This window comes from Melozone crissalis, unplaced genomic scaffold (genome assembly GCF_028551555.1).
Source record: "Melozone crissalis strain CALT ecotype California unplaced genomic scaffold, PUWL_Pcris_2 ptg000019l_1, whole genome shotgun sequence".
Taxonomy (NCBI): Eukaryota; Metazoa; Chordata; class Aves; order Passeriformes; family Passerellidae; genus Melozone; species Melozone crissalis.
In genome coordinates this window covers 16,687,341-16,714,803 of record NW_026535797.1, presented here as the reverse complement: position 1 = coordinate 16,714,803, position 27,463 = coordinate 16,687,341, and the positions used below count along the sequence as shown (strand labels likewise).

General features: G+C 36.9%; 1 protein-coding gene across 1 annotated transcript in view; it reads left to right on the top strand.

Moving 5' to 3' along the window:
- TNKS2 (tankyrase 2) overlaps window positions 1-22,300 on the top strand; it is a 28,852-nt gene extending 6,552 nt beyond the window's left edge. The window contains exons 5-27 of the mRNA XM_054276700.1: window positions 55-130; window positions 1,431-1,525; window positions 2,104-2,170; window positions 3,833-4,019; window positions 4,946-5,067; window positions 5,568-5,659; window positions 5,748-5,826; window positions 6,746-6,917; window positions 7,578-7,657; window positions 8,624-8,769; window positions 9,175-9,340; window positions 9,628-9,847; window positions 10,245-10,354; window positions 11,042-11,230; window positions 12,016-12,268; window positions 12,883-12,965; window positions 13,401-13,521; window positions 15,526-15,623; window positions 16,267-16,341; window positions 17,322-17,427; window positions 18,055-18,241; window positions 19,621-19,777; window positions 20,074-22,300. Coding sequence (XP_054132675.1) covers window positions 55-130; window positions 1,431-1,525; window positions 2,104-2,170; window positions 3,833-4,019; window positions 4,946-5,067; window positions 5,568-5,659; window positions 5,748-5,826; window positions 6,746-6,917; window positions 7,578-7,657; window positions 8,624-8,769; window positions 9,175-9,340; window positions 9,628-9,847; window positions 10,245-10,354; window positions 11,042-11,230; window positions 12,016-12,268; window positions 12,883-12,965; window positions 13,401-13,521; window positions 15,526-15,623; window positions 16,267-16,341; window positions 17,322-17,427; window positions 18,055-18,241; window positions 19,621-19,777; window positions 20,074-20,136 — 2,944 coding nt within the window. The 3' untranslated portion in view covers window positions 20,137-22,300. The remainder of the gene's footprint in view (window positions 1-54; window positions 131-1,430; window positions 1,526-2,103; window positions 2,171-3,832; window positions 4,020-4,945; window positions 5,068-5,567; window positions 5,660-5,747; window positions 5,827-6,745; window positions 6,918-7,577; window positions 7,658-8,623; window positions 8,770-9,174; window positions 9,341-9,627; window positions 9,848-10,244; window positions 10,355-11,041; window positions 11,231-12,015; window positions 12,269-12,882; window positions 12,966-13,400; window positions 13,522-15,525; window positions 15,624-16,266; window positions 16,342-17,321; window positions 17,428-18,054; window positions 18,242-19,620; window positions 19,778-20,073) is intronic.
- The last annotated feature ends 5,163 nt before the right edge of the window (window positions 22,301-27,463 follow it).

Genomic DNA, 27,463 nt, shown 5'->3' with positions numbered 1-27,463 from the left:
CTACTAAAAATTGGGATAAGAATATTTCTGCTCATTTCACATCTTGTTTTTCAGGAGTGGAAATGAGGAGAAGATGATGTCTCTTCTTACACCATTAAATGTTAACTGTCATGCAAGTGATGGCAGAAAGGTATTTTTGTTTAAAACTGATTTAAAAGTAGTTATCTCTTACACGATCCAGTTACTGTTTGATCAGATTTTAAAAATGTTAAACATAAAATCTACTTTCTTCACTGTATATGGGAAAATGAGATTCCACCTCTCTAGCAGCCAGCTGAGGGGTTGATTTTTTGGGTTTTTTGTTTTTGGTGGGGTTTTTTTGTTTTGTTTTTTAATCTTAAAAGGACTAAGCAAGTATTTCTATATAGGATCAATAAACAAACTCCTCAGTTGAAGCTTCTGCTTGACCTTCATATCTGCAGTGATAAAAAAGCGAGGCCTTTGCACAGATTTTTGTCCCTGTCAGGGAGAAATACACAGGTGCTCTATTTGACATGCACCCTTAGGCAAGTTGCTGCTCCTGATGCAGGAGCAAGCTGCTCATTGCTGTAAGTAATGGTAAAGAAAGACATAAAAATGTTCAGAATCTCCATTCTGAAAAATCCTGAGTCTTCTGATTTCAGCCCCTAGCCTACAGAAGGTTCAGGTTATTGAGTATCACTTTTTGGCATCATTATTCTCATGAAGTATTTGTACTCATTCACCCAAGTTTTGATTTAGTTACTTCCCCTTTGTGAAGCTTTGGGATCTCCAAAACATTGATGCATCTCTGTTTTCTCGTCTGGTTATGAGGCTCATCCTCTAGGAACTGTAGAAATCTGGTTCAGTAGATGGGTTTGTAAATGCAGAGGATAAGATTCCTACTCACTAATTTGTAGCTCTGTCTTTTGTGCTGCTGATGCTTGAATGCATTTGCTAGAAAAGATCACAGAGCAGTTAGTTATCTGTCTGCTCTCTGGAGGGTGAGAGTTTAGAGGAGATGAAATTTTCCCCCACACCCCACTCACTGCATTCACAAACGTGGATAACAATCACCCTTGATAATTTTCAAACTTACTTCACTGATTGGCAGAGAGACTTCTTCATAGTTTAACAGTCATTGTTGCTAATGGTCTTCCTACTTCCCCTTTCACAAGGATATCGTTTGTGCCAGCAGAGTATTTATAGCTATGGTAGGCTAAAAACCCAAAAGTGGCCTTTGTATTAGTGATGGAGTAAATTTGGGATTTGTGTTTATGTTGACTTCAAGAGTAGTCAGTGAACAATGAACATAGTTACCAAATGTCTGATTCAAGCACTCCGGGATTTTTTTAAGCTTGTAAGTCTTGAAGGACTTCATCATTTAGTACTGTTAACAAGTTGTGAAAAAATGAATAGAAACTGAACCTTGACTTGGTGTTACTGATTCATTCTGCATTCTCTTGTTTCAGTCTACTCCATTGCATTTAGCAGCTGGGTATAACCGTGTGAAAATAGTGCAGCTCTTACTGCAGCATGGAGCTGATGTGCACGCTAAGGATAAAGGGTAGGTTCCTTTTTCCCTTTCTTCAGAATAAACAGAATCCATTAAAAATGGAGGTGAAGTAAAGAGCAGTAATAATGTTTTAACCACAGAGAATTTCCAACTTTAGACTGTTCTGTAACCTTTAAACTTTCTGTTGTGACCAAAATGCAAGTTGATTCATTTTCACAGGAGAAGACTTTACGTTGATTCGTTTTCACAGAAGACTTTACGTGATGTTGTAGCATTGTTCTTGTGAAAAAGGATATAATTAGGGTCACTCCTGAACATCCCCTACAGATAGTTCTTCCTGCTTAGGGTTCCAAGTCTGAGTGGAACCATTTCATCTGCACTGAGACAATGCAATTCGCTTCTCATCTCTGATTATTTTAGGTGCTCACTGTTCTGATAAATGCTGATAGGATTTTCTGGTTTCTTCTTCAGCTTCTTATTTCCCCATAGTTTCATTTGAACATTTATCATATTATTTTTGTAAAATGTTCAATATGAAGCATAGTACCAGTTGCAATGTATTAGATGCATTTGAAATTAATATATGTGTATTCTAAACTAATCATCCTTCTCCTTTTTCTTCTTTGTAGAGACCTGGTACCACTTCACAATGCCTGTTCCTATGGTCATTATGAAGTAACAGAGCTTCTAGTCAAGGTTGGTCTTTGAAGAGATCAAATTGCATATTATTAAATAAGAACAGTTTATAATAGACTCATACAAGTTGCATATTTTTTTATTTTGTACGTAGATTTACAAAACTTAATAATAAATTGCTTTTGCTCTACATGATTATGATTATTAAGCTGGAGCTACAGAATCTTCTGCTTGCAAGGAAGCTTTTTTCTTTATAAATGTGCTTTCTGTTTTTAACTCTCTCTGCTCCAAAGTTGAATATTTTCATACCACCAAGTAAGTACTGCTTATCTCAATCTTTCTACACTCCCAACAAAAAAAAAAATGAAGCACCAAAAAACCTCCTACAAGCTGAGTCATTTTTTGAGTTTGACAGTAGAAGAATATTTTAGAAGACAAAGCAATAAGAGATGTTTAAAAAGAATACTGGTAAAGATAGTAAATGTTTTAAAGCTAAAGAGCAGTCTTTTCAGGAAATTAACTTTACAGCATCAGTTCTGGCCCTGAATTGTAGGCTTTACTCCAAAGAAAGAGAAACCTGTCTGTTTTCCTAACAAAAGGGAACTCTTGGAACTGAAGCAGCGTGTCTGGTTTATGTTCGTTTTGAAGATAGGTATGATACACGTTAAACTAGTGGCTTGAAGATGTGGGCTGCAGCATGATATGTGTACTCCACCAAAGGAGTTTTGAGCTGTGCCTATTCTCAGCTGCCACAGCAAATCAAGATTGTTATAACAACTGAGAGTATTCTGTTGTCTAACTCCAGACATTTGACTGCTCAGAGAATAGCTCTTGTTCTGCTATGTGTGTTTCAGTCCCCCACTAATTCTGTGTATCTTTCTACTTGTTTAGCAAAAAATTTTGCAAAAGAACCTATTGAAATAAACTTACATGGCAGTAAATAGTCATGATTTTTATTACTTCAGGGGCCAGTTGTAAAGTGAATTTTTACAGTGGTGGTCCTAGACACAGCCCTACAAATGAGCTTTTGGCTATACACTACTGTGTCTTAATGATTTAGCTGGAGTTGTGTTCTATATTGGATTTCTGCTCTAGAAAATTCTCAATTACTTTTTGCAAAGCTATACATCTTTAAGAAAGCAGTGGCAAAGAGCATGTACTTGCTTATAGACTGAACTTGAAGTACAATCCAAATGTTACTGGAGAAGAATTACACATACATTACTCATCCAGGAGTATTACTTGTAGAATCTTGTACTTAAATGTTTTGAATTAAAATTGAGTGCCCATCTCAGTTGAGATACCGTGGCATTCATATCTGGGGGGTTATTCACAGAGCATGTATTTATCTTAGACCACTATGTCTAGTGGTCACTCTAGACATTTTCTAGAGCTGCAAAGAACCAGAGCTTGTTCACAGGTGATTTGGAGAATGTGAATATTTCTTTCTCTGATTTGACCTGTAGCAGAGCTCCTTTCCTTTCTGAAAAAAGTCTGAAAAGACTAGCTAGCCTTTGGATTCTTTGATTGTACCTGTGGGACACCAGGTGCTTAAAAACCACAATGTGCTGAAATGTTGTGTTAGATTGAAAATTAGTGTCTTGGAAACAGTTTGCATATAAGCATTGATTTTTATTTTAACAGTTATTAAAACTAATAACATGGTCTTTTTCTAACGTCCTGGTTTTGATTGCATCTTTTTTTACCCCTTTCCCTTTCAAGCATGGAGCATGTGTGAATGCAATGGATCTGTGGCAATTCACCCCTCTGCATGAAGCAGCTTCTAAGAACAGGGTGGAAGTATGTTCTCTTTTGTTAAGTTATGGTGCTGACCCAACACTGTTGAACTGTCACAACAAAAGCACCATTGATTTGGCTCCAACGCCCCAGTTAAAAGAACGATTAGCATGTGAGTATCAAGTGGGATCAGTTCTGCAGTTACAGCTTGTAATGTGTCATTAGATTCCCTAGGCAGCGACCTGCCAGAAATCAGATTTGGAACATGCTTATGCTTTAACAGTAATTGTGCAGTGTTACACAGTATATTTCACTGTTTATAATTTGAAACTGCTGTATTTTCTGAATGAAAGCATTTAAAATATTTTTACTGTCAGTTTTTTAGTCAAGTGGTTGTGATGGGTTTTGTAGCTTCCCCCTATTAAATGCTTTCCCTCATGACCTTGCCAGTGCACTTTCATATGCTATACTTGCTCCTGTCATTGCATCAAGAGTGTTGAAATATTAAATTTTATTCCAGTTTTTTCTTTGAAGAAAAGAGTAACTGTTCAGAATGCTGAATACATTTGAGTGTGCCACAATCACTGAAAGTTGAAAATAACTGATGAAGGGCATTGATTTTTGTCCAACAAACTTGAAGAGTGAAAAGAGCGAACTCAGATTCTGTCCTTGAGTGGTTGAAACAATAACTTTCTGGGGTATTTGCAAAAAATGTCAGTAAATACTACACTAGGCTTCATGAAAGCGTCTAGAAATTATTTTCCAGAAAGACGTCAGAAGTAGAGATTTTTATATGCCTGAGTTAATACCTGTGTGAACAGTAGAACGTACAGAGAGGTGAGTGAAATAGATCTTGTGCAGCCAGTTTGGATTTGTCTGGCTTTGGTTTAGAAACAACGCCAAAGTTGTGTAGTGTTTTGACTTAACTAACAAATTCTGTCAATTGATGTAATAGCTTGAGTCAGACTTGGAAATGTGTGCTCCATGGTCTGCTGAATACAATTAATTTCCTTTTTTTCAACTGAAAGAAGCAATTCTCTTGCTCCTTCTTGAGCCAAGGAGTGTAACCCTCTGCTATGTATTTCTTTGTTTTTGAAGATGAATTCAAAGGTCACTCACTGCTGCAGGCTGCAAGAGAATCAGATGTAGCTCGTATAAAGAAACATCTTTCTTTGGAAACAGTGAACTTCAAGCATCCTCAGACACATGAGACAGCATTGGTAATAACTCAGGATTTATTAATGGCTTTGTATATATTGTGGCTAACCTAAGCACACTAGGTAATAGTTTAGCAATAAATACTGCAGTGTCAAGTGCTGTAATTCAGACCAACCTGGAATACACAGTATCTAGCTAAGCAAATAACACTGACTGATATTTTGTTCTTAAAGTTAATGCTATGACTAACATAAATTATTTAGGCCTGTTTAGATTGTCTAAATGACTGGGTTTTGTAGAATAGTCTTGTCTTAAGCAACAGCAAGCTATATGTGCTAGCTTTGTTTTGATGGTTTCCAGCAGTTATTACAAAGGGGAGTTCTTGAAAATACCAGAGTAAATCCAAAAGCCCACGTGGAATCTTCCAAATTAATAAGTGTCTGCAGGTTTTGGGGATTTTTTCTGTTGTCTTTGTACACCACCAGCTCTTAACTGCCTGCTGATCAGCAAAACGTGGGTATTGCTGGCTGGTTGTTAATTGTAAACTTTTTCATGTTTACAGCACTGTGCTGCTGCATCTCCATATCCTAAGAGGAAACAAGTATGTGAATTGCTGCTGAGGAAAGGAGCCAATATCAATGAAAAAACAAAAGAGTGAGTGGTTACAAATGAATGCTCTTAACTGTTTGTTTAGAAGATTTTGCAAAATACATTCTGAATTATTCTTTTTTTTTTTTTTAAGCTTCTTGACTCCTCTGCATGTGGCATCAGAAAAAGCTCATAATGATGTTGTTGAAGTAGTTGTGAAACATGAAGCTAAGGTATGAGTATCATACTTTTGTTGACATTCATGTACTATACAGGTTTTCACACCATGAGAGTGGAAGTTTTTGTAAAATAATTTGTTTTGGAAGGTTCTGGATTTGGAGACTTCAGCTACAGGCCATCAATCCATGAGTACAGCCTGTACATTACAAAATCATCATTGGTTTGGTCCTGTTTTTAAGAAGTGAGGACATAGTTCTCTCTGGGAATGGAAAACTTTCAAAGTGTCTTATTCAGTGTTTCATTGTCCAGCAGGAATAATGGAATACATGAGAAAAAAAAGTGGGGGGTGTATAAACAGAGGAAGCTAAACTGAACTGTGTGGCAGACTTTACGTGATGTTGTATGCAGTAAAAAGTAAAATTAAAGCAAAATGTTAATTCATAATACAATATTTAGTTCAAACTTCCACAGAAAGAAAAGACTCTGTAGTGCTTGAATCCCCCAAGATTTGAGTTGAATCTCTCTCATAGAAATTTGATTGTAGCCTGACTGTATGAAGTTTTCCAAAACCAGAGGAAGAGTAGGGAATAAAAGTAGGGTTTAGGTGCAGAGTTTTAAATTGTTGAATACACTTTGAGCCAACAGATAGGAAGCCCTCAGTCTGAGAAACCACAGTAAGCCAATGCAAGGTAGAAGCTGTTCTACATGTTAGCATTGAAGTTAGTACTGCAAGGAGCAAAATAGTGAATTACTCCTGTTTGTGGTAAAAAATGCAGTGCATTATTCCCATACCTCTAAAAGGGGGCTACTTTATGAACTGTTCTTGTTTGAAATGTCATCACCTTGGGAAATATACTAAAAATGTTCTTTTTATTAGAGTAAGGATGCTACTTGTGAAATGTTCCCAGTCAGCAATGAAAACATCTTAATACCAACTTGATGGTGGTATTTTTTGTCTTTGTTATTTTTTAGGTTAATGCATTAGATAATCTTGGCCAGACCTCTCTTCATAGAGCAGCACATTGTGGTCATCTTCAGACATGCAGGTTGCTGCTGAGTTCTGGATGTGATCCTTCCATCGTGTCTCTGCAGGGCTTTACAGCCTTACAAATGGGGACTGAAAGTGTGCAACAGCTACTACAAGGTATGCTGAGTTATTCAGCATCCACTGAGGTGCTTTGTTTTACTTGCTGTTCCAAGTGCTGCCAAATAATAGTGAAGACTAGTCAACAAAAAAAAATGTTCTATGAAAGACAGTACTAGATGATGTTTTACTTCCTACTTAACAGTATCATTTACTGTCTGAATAATCAGATATGAAGATTTGGGGTATAGTCACCTGGAATAATTTTATTAAAATCCTGACATAGGGTAGGGGGAATCTTGAAAGTAGAAAATGAGCTTCTAAAACACAAAATGCTTGATTTGCATTTGTGAGTGGAGGCAACAGTGTAGGTGGATTTTCAAGAGTAAGGTTTGGACATTATACAACATACATAAACTTGATCTGGAAACTTGATCTGGTCTAATTCTGAAACAGAAATAAGAATGCTTTGTTGGTTCCACAATATTCCAAAACATACAGGAAGCCTGCTGCTGAAGTTAACTTCCCATTAGCTGATGGTTAAACACCATTAGCTCTAGCAGCTGTAGTTGTAGATAGTAAACAGAGACAAAACTTGTCAGTAATTAGTTAACTTTATTTCAAGGATTTCCCTTTAAAAAAACTCAAGTTATTTCCTGTCTTAACACATTTCTTCAACTGCCTACACTTACCTGTCATGCAATCTCCTTTATTTTGCAGAAGGTATCCCATTAGGTAATTCTGATGCAGATCGACAGTTGCTGGAGGCTGCAAAGGCTGGAGATGTGGATACCGTAAAAGTAAGCTTAAACGTCTCCTTAAAAAGAAGAGGGAATTTGTCATGGTTTATCCTCAGCCAGCAACCGAGCCCCACACAGATGCAGATGCTTGGTCAATTTCCCCCCAGCAGGATCAGGAGAGAATCAGAAGGGTAAAAGCTGGAAAACTGATGGGCTGAGATTAAGGCAGCTTAATAGAGAAAACAAAAGCCACGCACACAAGCAAAGCAGAGCAAGGAGTTCACTACTTCCCATGGGCAGGCAGGTGTTCAGCCATCCCCAGGAGAGCAGGGCCCCATCTTGGATAACAGTGACTTCAGAATACAAACTCCATCACTCCAAATGTCTCCTCCTTTCCTCCTTGTTCCCCCACTTATGGACTGAGCATGATGCCATCTGCTCTGGAGCAGCCCTTTGGTCAGTTGGGGTCACCTGTCCTGGCTGTGTCTCCCCCCAGCCTCCTGGCCAGCGTGGCAGCACAAAAAGGCCTTGGCTCTCTCTGAGCCCTGCTCAGCAATCACAACACCACCTCTATTATCAGCCCTGTGTGCAGCACAAATCCAAAACACAGCCCCATACCAGCCACTGTGAAGAAAATTAACTGCACCCCAGCCAAAGTAGCACAGAATTATATGCCAGTGTATAATTTCTCAAAGCAAGCAATCAAACAATCCTTCACTGACTGCTTTAGAATTATGATCAATCCTAAATCCTTTGTATTGCACAATTACTACAGATTGCAGAGTACAATATTCATCACCTCCAGATGCCTTATATAAAAAGCATTAATTAAAGTCAGAGGTGTGGATATGGGGGCAGGTGGATTTTTTCCTCAGGATGAAATCTGTAAAAAGTAAAGACTGTAAAAATACTGTTTCTTTATTGAAAACAGTTATGCAAAATTAGATGTGTATAACAATATTCTATGACTAAATTAGAAGTGTCAACACTAATATAGTGACATGTTTTGTTTGGGGAAATTTACAGAAGCTGTGTACAGTCCAGAGTGTGAACTGCAGAGATATTGAAGGACGTCAGTCTACACCACTTCATTTTGCAGCTGGATACAACAGAGTATCTGTTGTGGAGTATCTTCTTCAGCATGGAGCTGATGTACATGCTAAAGATAAGGGGTAAATGCTTGAATATATATTTTCTTGGCAATTGTAATTGGTCATATCTGTCAGCTTTTGAATATTGCTAGCTGATAACCATCCCATTTTTCTTAAGACATATTTTTATTTTTGTGGAAACTTCTGTTAGAATGAAGATGTTAAGAATATCCAAAAGCATTTTGCAGTACTTAATATTAGAGCATCAAGAATTTCTCTGGCTTTGTGCTTTTACTTCTCTTTAGTGCCCTGCTGATTAAGTTTTTACTGCAGTAGATGTTCCTACTGTATTAGACTGTTGGGGGGGTAGGGAAATAATTTGTTAAGATTTCATATGGTCAAAGATGCATTGTGTTTTAAGTTTATATTGTTATTGAAAAAATACCCTGTTTTTAAAGAGAGTTTTTCTCTTCTGATTGTTTCCAGAGGACTTGTCCCTTTACATAACGCCTGCTCATACGGTCACTATGAAGTCGCAGAGCTGTTGGTTAAACATGGTGCCGTTGTCAACGTAGCTGACTTGTGGAAATTCACTCCCTTGCATGAAGCTGCAGCAAAAGGAAAATACGAGATTTGCAAACTCCTGTTACAGGTATTACATATGCTGGAGGGAGGTACATTTCTTTTCTTTCTTGTTCACTTTCAAAGTCCATTTAAGTTTGAGAAATTGATTTGTGGTTTCTAAATTATTGTAGTTAAATGTTTTTAGTAAAAGGGATACTGTTAGTACCTGTGTTGGCCTTTTTCCCACAGTAAATGGAAGGCTCTCTGCAGGATTCCAATATGTGTCAGAATACTTGCTCAACAAGGCATTAGATGCCTAAGATGCATCATGTTTATTCTACTAATATACTTACCACCTGGTTTTGGTGTGCACAGCATGGAGCTGACCCTACAAAGAAAAACAGGGACGGAAATACTCCTCTAGACCTTGTTAAAGATGGTGATACTGATATTCAAGACCTGCTTAGAGGAGATGCAGCTCTCCTAGATGCTGCCAAGAAAGGTTGTTTGGCCCGAGTAAAAAAGCTCTGTTCACCTGACAATGTCAACTGTCGGGACACACAAGGACGGCATTCTACACCACTACATTTAGCAGGTCAGTGCTCTAATTATCTAGTTTGATTGGTTACTAATTACTGTGCCTGAACTTTCTATGTCTACACAAGTTATAGTGTAGCCTCAAGCTGGAGGATTCTGTACCTTTTCTTTAAAAAAATTAGATTCTTATGCTTATTCATTTTGGGTTGCTTTTCAAACTCTATAGTTATTTTCCTGTTCTGTCTAGCCAGAGAGGGTCTTTTATTGTTTATTGACAGGTTTTAATACCAAATACTCTTAAGGTAATGCTGTCCTTCATAATAGGTATTGCACTGTCTTCACTGGGACTGACAATTTAATTTACTTTCAAGTAATTTAAGTTAATAATTAACTTCTCCACAGCCTGTTGGGGGTGGTGTTGTAATTCTATTCGTTCTGTCCTTCTGCAATTCCAGCTGGTTACAATAATTTGGAGGTTGCAGAATACCTGTTGCAGCATGGAGCAGATGTGAATGCACAGGATAAAGGAGGCTTGATTCCTCTGCATAATGCAGCATCTTATGGGGTAAATAGCTCAAACTTTCCAAGACTTTATTTATTTTTTTTAAAATGGTACATTTCATTGACAGCATTTTGAGCCTCTGTAGAAGGCTTTTGCTGTTGAGCTATAGTGTAATCTTATTTGTAACACACAGAATGAATAATTAGATCACAGCTTATGTTGTAGGTAAAGACTCATAAACTTGTCATGAATGGAGTTTTCTAACCATGAATGCCTAAAAAGCCAGCAGGCTGAAAGGTGTTCTATAAAATGCCTTTCCTTACCTGTGCCAGTCAGATTTTATCAGGAAGATCTCACTTTCACTTATATGAATGCTGTTGAGACAGCAGTTGTTTTTGTGAACTTCCTGGATCTTTGTCCTTGAATCAACTCTTTAACCAAAACAGTTGGAGAACTTTCCAAACTGGAAGTTCAGAATCAGGCTTTTTTTCCTTCAGATTCCTCTGGATTTGGAATTTTATTTTACTCTATCCTTTTTTCACAAAGGAACAAATCTTACTTATCTTTTTGCTGATATGTCATTGGTGAGGAAGAAAACACCTTGCTTTAATACTTTCTAAAATCATAATTAAATACATTCTAAGAAAATTCAGAATTATTCTGATTACAGAGAAATAGCAGTAATAGTTCTGAATTATTTTAGTACACTGTGGTACCTTGGAATTTAACAGGTGTTTTTCACTTTTCCAGCATGTTGATGTAGCAGCTTTACTTATAAAATATAATGCATGTGTGAATGCTACAGACAAATGGGCTTTCACACCACTTCATGAAGCAGCCCAGAAAGGAAGGACTCAGCTCTGTGCCTTGTTACTGGCACATGGGGCTGATCCTACTCTGAAAAACCAAGAAGGACAAACACCACTGGACCTGGTCACTGTAAGTGATGGGGCTGCGCTTGGGAAATCCATATTTATTTATGTGTGACACCTGATTTAAAACTATCCTTTAAAAAAAACAGTAATGCAACCCCTTCTGCAAAATCAAAAATACTGTGGTTTCTGTGGGGTTTGTATGTGCCTGGCAAGAGAAGTCAATAGAGCTTTATAAACTCTCCTTAAATAATTTCTTGCTTTAGGCATCTTATTTCAGTATGGACTGGGGGTGAAAAAACCTCAGAATGCTAACAAAATGGATTAATGGTTGTAATGTGGTGCTTTGAATTCAGGGCTTACAGTTTGACTAATACAAAAATTGTGACAATAAAATATAAGTAAACCTTGTAGCAGCATAAATGTAAGAAATTATCTGTCTGTTAAGTTCTTGGGGTGTTCTTTCTAAGTATTATAATGTAATCCAAAACTACACTTAGAGAAATTGTTTTGTTTCATAAATTCTGGTTGCCAGTAGAAGCTTCTTTCATAGCAAGTTAATTTCTGTTTAACTGCCCTTAAATTTTGTTTTTAGAAATACTGAAGTCTTTACCTTTTTACAGCTTTTACATATAGGTATTTTGCAATTTTATTTATGCTTTGGGCAGAAAAGGCCGTTTGTAAGCTGCAAAATGTATATTGTAAAATGTAAATGTATACTGTAAAATGCATATTTTCCCAGTATTATTTTGCAGTGTACTTAAGAAATCTCATATAATGATAGTGCATTCTAGGAAAAAACATTGTGCAGAAGTGTTTCTCTGTTTTAATGAGTTGTTTTCTGCTCTTTAGGCAGACGATGTCAGTGCGTTACTGACTGCAGCAATGCCTCCTTCTGCCTTACCGACTTGCTACAAACCTCAGGTTATAAGTGTGTCTCAGACTACAGGCTCTGCAGCTGATTCCCTCTCTTCTGTTCCATCCAGTCCATCCAGTCTGTCTGCTGCAAGTAGTCTTGACAACTTGTCTGGTAGTTTTTCTGAACTTCCCTCTGTTGTTGGTACAAACTGTGCAGAGGGAGCTACTGTTCTGGAGAAAAAAGAAGGTGAGGCTTTCTCAGGAGGGAATAGCATTTCTTAACAACTGGTGAAAAGAACACGAAGGTGTGAAGTTTCCCATACATTCATCGAGATATTATAGCATACACAATAGTTAGATTCCTTATGATGTCATTAATGAGGAACAGAAGTCTGAAGGTCTTGCACTATAAGATTTTACTGTTTTCCCCTTACAAAGCTGTTAATTTTTTTTTTTTTCCTCAACAGAACCAATATGGTGAATTGTGTTTTAAAAGAGAAGTCAAATGAAATTTGGCTGCATACCAAGCAGTATTTTACTTCAAACTTTATGTTGTTTTTAAGAGGCTGTTCTTAGATCAAAGTATCTTAAAAAGGTTACTTCTATGACATTTTACTTGTCAATACATTTTCTGTAGTAATGTGCATTTCTGGTAGCTGGTTGCCTCGTTCTGTGGCAAAGACTGCTCTTAGGGAGGTAGAAGAGCAGATTAGTTGCTACTGATTAGTGATATTTAATATTTAACCTACATCTGCAAAAGACCAGGAATTTCTGCCTCTCTCGTTGTTGCCATAGACAGATGTGTATGCCTTATTTTACAATACAGGTATGAATGTACATTGTGTTTTTCTTCTTGCCCAGTTTCAGGTGTAGATTTTAGCATTAATCAGTTTGTGCGGAACCTTGGCCTTGAACATCTAATTGACATATTTGAGAGAGAGCAGGTAAGTGGTTATATTTATTTCCTGATAGTCTGGGCTAGAAAGCAATGGAATAAACAGTAACTGGTTAGTATAATGTAATAAGACAGATTTTCAATGTGTGACAGTCAGAATGAGTGGGGTGAAGGAAAGGACTGTAACTGGATTTTTAATTGCTATATTAAAAAATGTATCTTAAAATAGATGTGTATATACTAGCATATACGTAACACTTGCAAGCAATGCAAGTTACAGTTTGTAGTTTGTAGCATGTTTACTTAAGACAAAAAGCTAGAAGAAAGCAGTTGAGTAAAAGTAAAATACAAAAACAATACACTGAAGCCTCTAATGTTCCTGTTCTTTTCACACTTGCTTTTTCTCACAGCTATTGTGAGGTACATTTTCACTGTCACTGGCATTTGTTCTGGTACAAAAAACATGGTATTGCTTTCATTATAGATAACATTGGACGTATTGGTCGAAATGGGACACAAAGAATTGAAGGAAATTGGCATTAATGCTTATGGCCATAGGCACAAAATCATCAAAGGAGTTGAAAGACTTATTTCTGGACAACAAGGTATATGCTTCTTTTGAATTATCACATAATACTGCCTTTACATAATCAATTTTTATTAATTACCTATGTTATTCCAAATTATATCTCAATACTGCCTTTACATAATCAATTTTTATTAATTACTTATGTTATTCCAAATTATATCTCATTAAAAAAGAGTTGGTAATAAAACCTGATCTAGAAAATGGCACTTTAAATGGTAAGAATGTCTTCTGACTGGAAACTTGGGTACTTTTATTTATGCTGTGAATTACTATGAATCTTGCCTTTCAGTTCTCTGATTTATTTTTTTTCTCTGTGGTTACTCTTTTTTGTTTATTTAAGTAGAGTGTTGACTTAGTGCAAAATGCTCATAAGCTCCTTGACACAGGGAATATTTATCTTCATCAGAGCACTCTGACGGGCAGAGCACATTCTGTTGACAAGTTCAGGCCTGTTATGGCCTGTTTGTTGGGTCCTGCCACAGAATGCTGCCTGCTCACTCAGAGAGCAGAGCTGAAATTCTTACACTTTTCTTTAAAAATAAGAGTGGGTGTGCTTTCAGTGAACCAAAATTAACCTAATTGCTTTTTTCAACAGCTTTAGTTTGCATTGAAATTACTGCTAAAGCCTCTTTAGTTGTGCAGGACTCTTGATACCAGCACAGTCCCAGCAGTTGTGAATTCATCATCATTCAGTATGCTTCATTTAACTATGGCTGCAGAGAAGGCAAATAAAACCCTCCAAATCTGTTTTTCTTCTTTGACTCCTTGAAATATCACTTACTGTTGTATTGCTATGTTTCACAGAAATGAAATAAATTAGAATTGGTAGGATTTTCTCCCTTCCTGATTCACCATTTGTGAAATCTAATTCTAAAATTTTCACTCCACAGTAATGAGTCACTATCCCAAGCTCTAAATTACTTTTTGCTCCTTAAAACAGTAAGAACCAACCCTAAGATAATTCTTTTCCTGATAATGAAGTATTTAAATGAATCTGCATAATTTTCTCATAATTGTCAGGTCTTTCTGGACAGACTCATGAGTAATTTGGACAAAAGTTAGTTTTAAGGTGTGATTTCAGCCTTGTGTTTTGTTTGAGTTTGAAGTTTACATAGCCACTAACTGTATACTTTGCCTTTTAAGTAGGCCTGATGTGTTTTTGAACATATGTGTATTTGTACATATGGCATCTCTTCCTGAAGTATAACCATTGTTTTGAGGTTAGTAGTGGATGAGCTTTATTTTGGTTCTTGCCACTTTGTTTCTCCTGAGCACTATTCCAGTTGCACACTGCTAACATGAGGCTCTGGACTGTGCATGGACCTGTAATTTCCACTTTCCCCAGATTATTCCTTTTAAAGAGCTCATGGCAGACCCAGTGTTTAATTCTGGTCACCTGTTAGTTGTCTGGAAAGGCCATGGCCAGGAAAGACACTTGATATACACAGTCTTCATATTCTTGTATCCGGTAATTACACTCCCATTACTTGCCAGTTGTGATTGCAGTTTATCCAATGCAAATTGACATTGGATTCTGTGTAAAATTCCAATTTTTTTTTCATTTTGGAAAGATAGAGAAGGTTTTTTTTTAAACATTCAGTATCTTTTAGGCTTTCAATACCAGGCTCAAGCATGTTGGATTGACAGACTTAGTTCTTTGTCAGTTCTCTGTGCATGACCATGGGAAAAACACCCCTACTAAATTAGTGCTTCAGGTTGCTCTTCCCATTCATGATGCCACTGCCACCAGTAGTTGTGGACTCTGTACAGGGGACTGGTTGCTCACTGTCACTGCCTAGAGTTAAAATGACCTGAAGTAAGCAAGTGTTTACAAGTATTTCCCCTGTTGTGTGTACTAGTATACTGAGCTAAGCATGGATAAATGGGTTAGTGCATCTGAAATTATGATTCTTGCTGAGAGAAGGATCAGTGTCCACAGATGAGAGAAAACAGATGTGATTTCTGAGACTGTGTTTTATTACATTCACATACATTTTGCTGTGTTTTATTGCATTCACAGGACTGAACCCATACCTGACTCTAAATACTTCTGCTAGTGGAACTATTCTCATAGACCTTTCCACCGAAGACAAGGAATTTCAGTCTGTAGAAGAAGAGGTAAATGCCATTCTTTGTAGTCTCTCAGTATTTTTGCTATTGCTGCTAAAGAAGCAGATAAGGAAGCATTGCTGGACAGTTTAACAGTGCAGTAAACATCATAAGTTTAAGTAAAACCTGCATAAGGATACTTCAGACCCCCAACTTTGACTGCACCACTTATAATCTGTGGTCATGATGTCTGTAACATTTTTCTTTCTTACATTAATATTGCTTGTAGTATTTTTAAAACCTGTACTATATATCAAATATCTTCAATATAACATAAATTCTGTGCTACCAATTGATTGCCTGTTTGTCATAGACAGTTTTACATCACTTCCTTTCAACGTGCCGTAATCACACAAGGCAAAATTCTGAACAAATACAATTTTAAAGAGATAAGTGACAGTCTTCTCCAGTTTGAAGACTAGACCATGGAGCAGTCAAAATACTGTTTTGGTTTTTTTTTAAATCATTAAACATATTCATGTGCATTCACAAAATCTGACATTACTTAACAACGAGTCACCTAAAAATTTCTCTTACGATTTTTAATTGTGTTAATACATGATTCATTATTTTCGTTACTTGACTTGTGTAAAGGAAATGTGTTGAAGATCTTCTGCAGGAATGTCATCCTCTTTAAATTCTCCATTTTCAGATGCAGAGTACTGTCCGAGAGCACAGGGATGGAGGACATGCTGGTGGAGTCTTCAATAGATACAACATCTTAAAGGTGCCTGAGTTTTTTGTGGCCAGTGGTTTTACACGTTTGGAGCTTTGTCTTAAAGTAACATATCTGTAAAATGTTCTACACTTGAGTTCCATAAAGTGACGAGATGTGCCATTTTGAGATATGCAGAGGATAAAAATCACTTTCCAGGGAAATTCAAAGACTTAATTTATACAGAAAAGCTATTTATGGGTTAATGATCAGGAAGAAATTGACATAGAAAGATGTCACTGAAAACCGGAGAATTTTTGAAGGAAAAGGCAGGAGGTTTTACAAGAAACAGAAGAGGGTGTGTTTTGGGGGAGAATGGCAGGAAAGAAAGAGAAGAAAAAGTAAAACTTGTCAACTCTTATTTTCGCTTGATTTAACATCAAAGAAGTGTAAAAAAACAGGCAGCAGATGAGTTTAAATGATCTAATGGAATTTTGGTTTGTATTTATGTGGCTTTCCCTCTGAAGTAATGGTAATTTTTATTAATATCATAAATATTTTGATTTTCAAGTAAGTACTACTAAGTTTAATTCTTAACTGAAGTTACAGTGGAATTGCTGTGCTATATCTGCATGCACAAGACTTTGCAATGCCCAGCATACCTCTGCAGGGAGTATGTAATTTAGTTCCTTTTAGAAGTGCTTCACAAATCTTCGTGGAAGGCATTTCTTAATTTATTGATTGATCTTTTTACTAGTGATTTGGCATCAAGAAAAATTGTGACTGAACCTGTTAAATTTAAATTAGAGCATATTTAATTTAAGGATTATTAACACAGAGCTCTGTAAAATGAATTGTTTCTTAAATATAAAGTTATTACTTACTTGTCATAAAACAACAATCAGTTTGTGCAGGGTAACTCAATTTGTGTTTCATTGAGTCCCAAGAAAAATATTCTCATTGCAGTGGCAGTGTAGCTGTACTGTAGTGGCTATAGATTATCTGTCCAGTGAAGTGAACTGAGATTTTTGGTGTCATTTTGACTGTTTCAGATTCAGAAAGTGTGCAACAAAAAACTCTGGGAAAGATACACACACAGAAGGAAAGAGGTCTCTGAAGAGAACCATAACCATGCCAATGAAAGGATGCTGTTTCATGGTGAGAATTTGAAATGTACTTTATGAACTTATTTCATCAGCACCACTCTTTATTGAAGGGTGTCTACTGTCTCAAACAAAGTAAATTTCCTCAGTGGAAGTAGGTTCTAGGTTTGACATGAGTTTTTTATGAACAAGTGTTTGTGTATTTCACAAGGGATGATAGCATGCACTGTACTGTTCTTCTGAAATTTGCATCTCCTGGTCTCTCCCCAAAGGAGACTTCAAAGATCTAAGTGAAAACATTTCAGTAATTATGAATGAAGGTTGAGTTGTGTACCTCCTTGAGTCTGTTTTTCAGCTGTATGACCAAAATTATTAAAGGTCAAACTTTATTCTGTTAAGGATTGTTTTGGGGTGGGACTTTTTTTGTTTGTTTTCTTGGTTTTATAAGTTAATAACTTAGTTTTGTTAAACATTCCAAAGATAGCTTATCATTAGCAAGGTAAAGCCAGTTGAAGCCTTTCCTGTACACAAATACAGAGTTTGTCCTAGTGAGCAAAGTTCACAGTGCATGTTCACAAGGAGGGCTACATGGTTCCCAACACACTGGGCACCAGTGATTGAGTTGTGACACATACAAAAGCGTGTGTACTGTGTTTTCAGTGTTTTACTTCCCTTCTCTTAGGCTCCCCATTTGTGAATGCAATCATTCACAAAGGCTTTGATGAGAGACATGCCTATATAGGCGGCATGTTTGGAGCTGGGATTTATTTTGCTGAAAATTCTTCCAAAAGCAATCAGTATGTGTATGGAATTGGAGGTGGCACTGGATGTCCAATCCACAAAGATAGATCTTGCTATGTTTGCCAAAGGTAAGTCTCTTGAAAGATTTTACTTTTGCATATTGTGTCCTAGATTATCAATGCAGCAGTCTCTCTCTGAAGAGAGGTTTGCTTGCTAACCAGACTTTCTCAGTACTCTCTGTGTGCTGGATGCTGGGCCTAATAGAAACTTTCAGAAAACTTTGACATTTCAAAGTCCTAAAGAACTTGTGACCATCTTAAGTGCATTTAACCACATCTTTGCCCTTAACTTAGTGTACAAATCAGACTTAGGAAGCCAGAGAATGAAGAGGATCTGCTAGATGCTTATGTGAAAGAGGCAATTTGACAGTTTAGTTTTTTGTCTGTTACAGAGGAAGGAGAAATTCAGAGATATTCAGATGCAGTATTTCTCTGAGGAGGATGTACTTTGTAACCATCAGCACTCACCTCACATCACTGCTTTTTCACATTCTGAATTAGAGATGTGGATTTGTGGGTGCTGCCACTAACTGAGTTCTTGAATCCACTTTTCAACAAGAACGTCTGTTAGCAACACCATCAGTTCAGAATAAACTCTTAGGTCATGGAGTCAGTTTTGGTGGTGGCAGTCATTTCAACCAGAAGAATATTTAGTGTTTGTGTACATCATCTTTTACATTGGTATACAAGGATAAAGTTATCCTTCCAGGATCCTCCTTTGAGTCTCTCCCCCTTTTCATGTTGCTTACTCTTTTCTGGGACTCTCAAATAATGAGGATCTTCTTCCAGAGTTACAGAGGATGTCAGAGTCTCTTCATGCTTTTTAAAGTTTTGAATAAGAGGGGATTTTTAGTTTGTCTTCTGCAAAGAGTGAGAAAAGCAAAAGTTCTGGCAGAGTGAGGTGACACATAACCTTGGTCTATAACAATGCCAGGATTCCATTGTCATTGCAGTAGGTTCATGTGTACAGAAATAAGAGCCTTTGTTGAGTCTTTTAACAGTGAAAACAGCATTACAAACTGGTAAATGCTAATCTGAGGTGTTTTGCATTGACCTAGAGTTTGCCTTGGCCTTGATGTTGACTTGGCTGTTGGATACAAATCTGACATTAGAACACTTGTGAATTATGTTGTCAGGAAAAGTAATGGGGGGAGGGGATAAAAAACTTTTTCCTAAAAAGCCCAAAATTTTAAAATAAGTAACAGACAAAGAAAAGGTGGTGGCAGTCTCTGAGTACATTGTTAAACATGCTGTTTCCAGTAACTAAGATAAACATTTTTCCATATTACTACCAACCTTTTCCTTGGACTAGAACTTTCCAAAGTGAGTGCAACTTCTGTTCAGCAGAACAGAATCTAGAAATTTATGAGCTATGAAAGCTAAAGTGGCTTCAGGGTTCAGAGTCATAAGCATTGTGCATTCATGGTCCTTTTTCCCTTTCAACACAGGCAGTTGCTGTTCTGTCGTGTAACATTGGGCAAGTCCTTCCTGCAGTTCAGTGCCATGAAAATGGCTCATTCTCCCCCAGGACATCACTCAGTCACCGGGCGGCCCAGTGTCAACGGATTGGCGTTGGCAGAATACGTCATTTACAGAGGAGAGCAGGTAAAGAGCTTTTGGGTTGGTTTTATAGACTCTCTTTTGTCTTTTCCAAGGCATGTCATACACTGGGGGCTTTTTCCCTAGGTTTGTGGGTGCTAGGGCTTGATTTTGTTTTTAAACAAACTCCAGCTGTGGTTGCAGGTGAAAGGATGCATGTTTCCTGAATGATCCAGGGTTTTTTACCTTTGGCGTTTTGCCGTTTTTTCCTTTGGTGTTAATTTTTTCTCCTCCTTAACAAACATTATTAATTCATCCAGAGAATCAAATAGTAATAAACAATGTGTTTGTCACTTTTCCAGGCTTATCCAGAATACTTGATTACTTACCAGATAATGAAACCTGAAGCCACCACTGAAGCTTAAGACGAGTTACTTGTGGGAAACCATCAAACTTCGGATGCGAAGATAGCAATGGCTGCCATCCCAAAAATAACAACTTTTTGTTGAAAAACTTCCCATTCCCAGGTGGTGTGGTAGCAAATGTGAACAAAATACACCAGTTTTGACTTGATAAAGCTTTAATAATGTACAGTATGTTTTTCTAAAATTTCAGAAATGTCCTCTTTTTCAGCACTTTAACAGATACCATTCCAGGCATAAACTGGGGTTTGGCTGTACTAAATTATAAACAAAAATTAACTTGAAACAATGATTTTATACAATACTGCATTCAAACCTAGCAGAAATTGTAATGGTCTATACAGGAACTCATTTTACTAATATTGTGTTCTTTAAAACACTGCATTTACACTGAAAACATTTTCATTTGTAAAACTGTAAATAAGAGCTTTTGTACTAGCCTGGTATTTATTTACATTGCTTTGTAATATAAGTGTTTTAGAACTGCAATCTTGTACAAAATGTTCTTTCCAGATGTTGGTTTGTTCATCTGTGTTTTCTCATGCAAGATAGATTTGAAAAGTCAATTTTTTCAGGTTTTATCACTTAATTGTGGGGGAGAAAGCAAATTTTATCTGAAGATGCTTAGAAATATCCAATATTCATTATTTAGATTGAATACACAAATTTTTGTTCTGTATTTTTATTTATGAAATATACATTCCTGAGAATGATGGGCTATGAAAATAGAATGTTCCAGACAAATACTAAAGTGGTTTTCCACCTACTTCCTAGAGTTGCATATTTTATTTCTGTAAAATGCCTTCTGAAGTTTTTTATTTAACTATAGGTATAGTTAACCTGTATCCTCACTTCAAGGCTAGTAGACCTTGCAAGTTACAGTTTTAGTAAATTATTTTCTTTGAATATAGATGGAAAATTAACCTCAAGAAGTTCTTTCTTGAGTTTCTCTTGCTTACTTTTAAGCCAGGAAGTTAGTTTATTCCCAATATGAGGGCAAACAACTTGGCCTTTTTTGTATGCTTTTTTTGGTAGATTAATCTACCTGTTGGTGCCCTCAGAATAAGAGCATTGCAAGGTGGAAATGTTAAAAGCCATCCTCTCATCTCCTGTGTCTCGTCCATGTTAACATTGAAGCTGTGGTTGAAGCAGGTGTGTAGGGGTGTGTTTGTCTGCTTTCAGCTGCGTGGAACTGCTGGGGCTGCACCTTCTGCTCCCAGCTCAGCCAGCTGGGAGGGGAGGAGCAGCTCTGCCACAGCAGCTGCTGCCTTTGGTAGCCCTGCTGAGCCCCTTGGGCAGAGCAAGAGTGCAGAAGGTGCAGCCCCTGCCCAGGTGTCACTGGGGGCTCCTGGCTGCACCACCCGCTCTGTCAGCACTGTCATAGCGCTCTGTGTGTGTTCTGCTTTCCTGCCATCTGCAGTTTTTACCTACATATTTCAAAAATATGTAAATACAAATTATAAGTTACTTGGGGTTAAAGTGGGTAGGAGTATATTTTAGTTGTTTAATATTTCTACATACAGAACACTGTCCCAGAAGACAATTTGTTTGCAGGGCATGTTATCTTACCATGGTTTTAAATGTAGTAACTGATCAAGATAATGAAATCCTCTTGCTGATGTGGTGGTTATGTGATTATGCTCTATGTAAAAATGTATTGAACCTTACCCAGTTATGTAAGGAAACTGAATAAGATTGCAGAATTCTTGCAGAAGGTAATATTGGCTATGAATAAAAAAGGCTTTGATTTTTAGGTACTTTCTCCCAGCATGTTGCCTGTTCCTTAGGTATAGTAATGCTGGAATTTGTGTTCATGCAAAATCTGTTAATTATGTTTAAAACTTTTTTGTTATTGCTAAAATGCTTCATTCTATATGAATGATCACCTAATGTCTTGTAAAATATTGTGGTATGATAGCATTTTAAGTGGTACCACAATGTTGGTTTTGTCTGTTTGGGGATTTTTTGAGCTGTTTTTTTGCATGACATACCTTGCACTCTGAAGATGGAAGCTGTAATGATTTGATAATACTGACTGTTGAGGTGAACCTTTAATCCCTTGTGCAATTAGTTCTGCTTTACTCATCTTGAAGTGTCTTTACATGTACTGTATGACATTCCATATCCATTTAACACTAAATAAATTTAATTCACTGGTTTTCTGGTAGCTTGGGAGTAATTACAGATGTAGTATGTTAACCCATTGTTTTAAATGTAAGCATGCACAATGCTATAACAAACTGCATCACTGGAGGCAAAATTAATTGCATTAAGTAGAAGAGCTTTTAATGTGAATGAAAACCTGTAAATACTGTGAAAACTTGTAGTTTTATATGTGGCTAACTAACAGCTTTAGCTAGTAGTGAAAATGTTTTAGTAATAAATCCAGAAGTCAGCTACAATTTGTGCACTTCAAACTCCATTATATGGTCCAGAACTGAGAAAGAAAACTTGCTTACATTGGTTTGGTAAAATGAAAAGTAACCTGAAGAGTCTTACCTTTCAGATAACTGCATGGATGTTATACATACCTGAGAAACAACAGAAGGAACTGTTTAGATCACTGGTAGTATTGCAATAAGTAAGTAATTTTATTTCAATAGGACCATTTATATGGTGGTAGGTTTCCAAAAACAGGTTTGTATATAAGACTTAAATAGACATGAGCACTAGAGGGCAGGACAGCAAATGTTTTCTAAGATCAAGGGTAATGAAAATCTTTAAAGGGTCTTGGAAACATAACTTCTGATAAAATTGCTTTTGAAAATTCCACCTATCTCGGTTGTAAAAATTAACTTTCCATTTTGCATTAGATTTGGTTTTTTTTAATTAAATAATTAGTATAAAAAGAAATTATACAACTAACCAAATTGGAAATATTAGGATCTTTTATTAAAAAACTTACTCAGAAGTTAAACTTTAGTTCTTAGAAATCAAAAAAAAATTCAGCCACACTCTTATATAATTGAAAAAGTTGATTGCCCCTACAGTGCATGTTACAGAGATATGTTGGCACTCATTTAGAATGCAAATGACAGAGTATATAAAGGAATCACTACTGTCCTTTCTACCCTGAACTTGCTCATTAGCCATGTATGTGTATCTGTGCATACACATACTCTTGCTCAGTTTCTGAAAGAAAAACTTAAAAGAAGTTTTGAAGGTGTTTTTTCTTGCAGAACATCATTGCCAGGGAGAGTGCTGCAGCCTAGGAGCCATGTCCCCTTCTTTGGCCCATCTCCTGAACTTAATATAATAAAATGGGTTTTCTCTTTCACTGGAAACAGCCCCATGGGTGGCTTTCCTTCTGCCTTCCAGTTTAAAAAATAGAGACTTGATTGGTATTGAGCTGAAGGTTGCTTTCTTGCCTGCAGTGACCTGGCAGTGAGGCTGGCTGAGGCCTGCCCCTCTCTGGTTCTTGGAGCTGTGCTTAAGTTGCAGAAGGAGCTGAGGTGGTGGTGTTACCGTGGAGGGCATGAGGGGAGGTGTGTCCCTCCTCCTGCCCCAGTGCAGCAAGCATAAGCAGTGCTGCTTCTGAGAGTATCAAGGGCTTTCTTCCCTCTCCCTGTGGCTCACTAGATCAGAAAAAGCTACAGGCAGCCAGAGCAGGACACAAAAGAAAAAGCATGTAGGTGATTGGTTTGAAGATAACAAGTTCTGCCCTAAAAAGGGCAAGGATGGCAACTGAGAGAAGACAGACAGAAAGGAGAGAATAGAAGAAATAGTAACCTGCAAAAAAAGGCAAATTCTACACACCCTGAAAAGGTGTGTTAGGAATAACAAATATAATTGTTGGGAATGGCCAAAGTAGTCATGGTATATCAGGTTCCCAATTTACATTTGACATAAAAAAAGCAAACAAACACTGATGTATGGACATTATGAGGCTCCTTTTCAGAAGAACACATGTTTTAGAAAGGGAAAATTTGCAACCAATTCAAAACATTAATGTTAGACCTGGTGAACTGTGTGCAAGAAAAGAAATAGAGTTTGAATACCAAAGGCAAGTGTCCTGCGCAACAGATCTTCAAAACTTTGGTTTTGAAGCATTGATTTATCAGAGGCAAGCTGAAAACTCCCTGGATTCTGTATAGTGGTAGGATGTATTTGGGAAGGTGGGGATTTTAATGCAGCCAGGAAATTCGAAGGAAGTGGAGGTGAGATCCATGTCTCCATCTGCAATGTTGATAAAGCTGCTTCATTTATGAGTGTGCTTCAGCTGGGGTCTTCCTGAGTGGCACCCAAGGTGATTGGGGTGGCTCCTGACATGTGCAGTGACACAGCCAGGGCAACACTTCTGTGCAGAGTTTTTAAGGTAGGACCATTTGCAGTTTTCAAAAGACCACGAAGTATTTGCAGACCTTAACATGTAAAACAAATGTGAATTGTTTAAGGAGCAAAAGAAGATACACCAGTGCCTAAGAATGTGTGATGGAGGCCTTTTATAGTTGGAAAAGCAGCTTTGTGTCACCTGCTAATACTGTGTACAGAACTGGAGTGGTACATGTAGGGAAGGGTTAATATTGAATAGTTGATAGAAGTAGCCTGTGAAGTGGATTGGGAACTAGTTTTTGTCAGGGCCAGAAACGTCTGGCTTTGTGCTGTCCAGCTCCTCTTCAAAAGGTAACTTTGCCAGCAATGCATTTGGAAGCTTATTTCACAATAAATTTATTAATTCATATTTATTTCTTTCACAAGAAGTCTATTCAATTTTCTGGGGCTGTGGGCATCATAGATCAATAGATGTGTACAGAAATAGGATTTCTTACTAGCCTGATAAAGAAGCTGGTAAGTAAATTAAGCAGGTAAATAAATTAAGCAAATAGTTTGGACTCAATCTTCGAGGGCTTTTCCAATCTTACTGATTCTGTGATTCTATGAAAGGTAAAAACTGATTTTGTTGCAAAAATGAGTAACAGTTAATCAATTAGTCTATATAAATTTATGACCCAGCTGAGGCGGATATTGTATCTGATAGCTTTTTAGTCAAAGTAGAAGCTGACAGCAGTCACATTAAGTACTGTTTCAATTAATGATAGAGTTAGCTACTAAGCAGTGCAAAAGTGTCATCTTTAAATAAATAAACCTGCATATGAAGACTGATCATGGTTCCCTATTTGAAAGTATTTTACTGAAGCATAGCAAACATGAGATAAACTAATTAGATTTGAAATTAAAGAGGTTTACTTTGAATAATAAGTATTCATTGGAGCACTTGTTTCTGTTGAACAAAGTCTAATTCAGTATTTAGGGAAAAAAACCACTTAGCAGTTGGGTACTAAAACTTCAAGATTTAGAAATAATTAAAAACCACATAAATAAGTGCAATTTGTATAGACAGCAGCATAGTTCCAGTAATGACATGAGGCCCCTGAAGCACATTGTGCCAAAGGTGTTTTTTAATGCAAAGATTCTAAACCAGGTAATCAGACAGTGAAATAAATCTGACTTCAAACTAAATGAGGTAATGTTAAAGCTTATTTCAAAAGATTAGGAATGTGAAAATGCACTAGAAACTGCAAAATGATAGGTTTTAAGAAAACATTCTCCTATTGGGAGTAAATCTCTGAATGGAGAGCCATTTAGCACATTACTAGAGAGATGGATGTCTGAAGGTGCAGAACAGACCTTAAGAAAAAAATGAGGTTTAAAAAAGAGGAAGGGAGCAGGGTTGTGGGTGTAATTGACTGAGCATCTCAGAGTGGTGGCAACTACATTAACAGAGAAAATCAGGTCAGTGTTACACCACAAGGTCAAGGAAATCATCCACACTAAATTAGAGTGAAAGGCACCAAGTGTCTTGATAAGGAGGAAAAATTAGAGAAACACGCTGCTCTTTTTTGTCAGTGTGTCAGATTGCTGAATTTCTGAAATAAAAAAAACTTACAGTGAACTTTCTATCCAACATCCTACATATATATGCCATGTAAGCATTTTGGGCAGCTTTAAAAGCCTCTTGGCATTTGTATAATCAGACTCAAAATGAGGTGGAGAGGCAGAATGATGAGCTAGTTCATTTCAAGCAATTCTCAATATTAGCACAGAGCAGATAAGTCCCAGGGGAATTCTAATGGAAATAACCCATTATGGATAGGACTGGACAAATATGGAAACCTGCTTTTTTATGTAATTGTATATTAAACCATATTCCAAAGCACTTCTGAAATACCACCTATTATTTAAAGATTTCTTAGTCAATTATAAACTTGGAAACACTAATAAAAAGAACAGATATTTATAAAATGCAGAAAGAAATAATAGTAGTTTCAGACCTGGAGCAGTTAAGTGGAATGTTTCAGTTAGAAGGAAAATTTGACACTTAGTGTAAATAGATTTATTCAGGGACATGCTTTAAAGTTTTGGATAGTTTTATTCACGTGAGTGCCATGTGTCAGCTGTAGGGATGTAGTCCAGCAGAAATACTGAAATCATGGCAATACTTTGCAAGAGATACGAGAACCTTGTGGCAAATTTTAAAAGCCAAGGAGTCATATAAAAATAGTCCATAAACTCTTGGGTTTAGGTATGCCTCCTCTATGTCTTCTGAGACTTCCCTCTCTCAGAAATGCTAGTTCAGTAAAGCAGTTGAACAAAATGTATGAGTTAAATATTTCATATATCAAGTTTCAGCTGTGTTTAGTATTTTATAAAGAAGAAAGAAAAATGGTGTGACTTTGTACAATTAATAGCTTAGATATTATTGTGTGATAGGGTCCACTGTTATGTATTACAGATGTTTTACTGCAATATCAATAAATAATATGTTTTCCTTTAAAAAAAGAAACAGACTACAAAATAATGTTTAATATGTCTCCTCCACTGGACAGAATTTGTAGTACTTATTTGCTGGAGTTTGTGGTTCAGCATCTTTAACCTACTTAAAATAATGGACTCACTGACCTACTAGTTTTAGTTTTAATGAATTATCTCAAACCTGTGAACACACATTTGCCTCTTAATTCTGTTAGTGTCCAGAAAATTAATCAGAACTATATTATATCATAATTTAGCAATAGTGATTTAAGGTTATTGAGTTGGAATAGATATCATCTCATCAGACACAATGCATTCTCCCCGGTCATATCTAATTCTAATGGTAAAATGCAAACAGGATTTCCCAAGCAAATTCATTATGTCCTTAGGTTTTAAAACTGACTTCATTTGAGTTTCTTCTTCTTTGCAGCATTCTGTCTCTTTAGACCCATCTGAATTATTTAACTGTGGCTGCCTTTTGCACCTTCTCCCTTGTTGCAGAGAGCAAGGATTTGCCAGCATTAAGCAGCTCAGCTTCTCAGTTAGAGCCTGCCCCTCTCTAGACCCTCTGAACAAG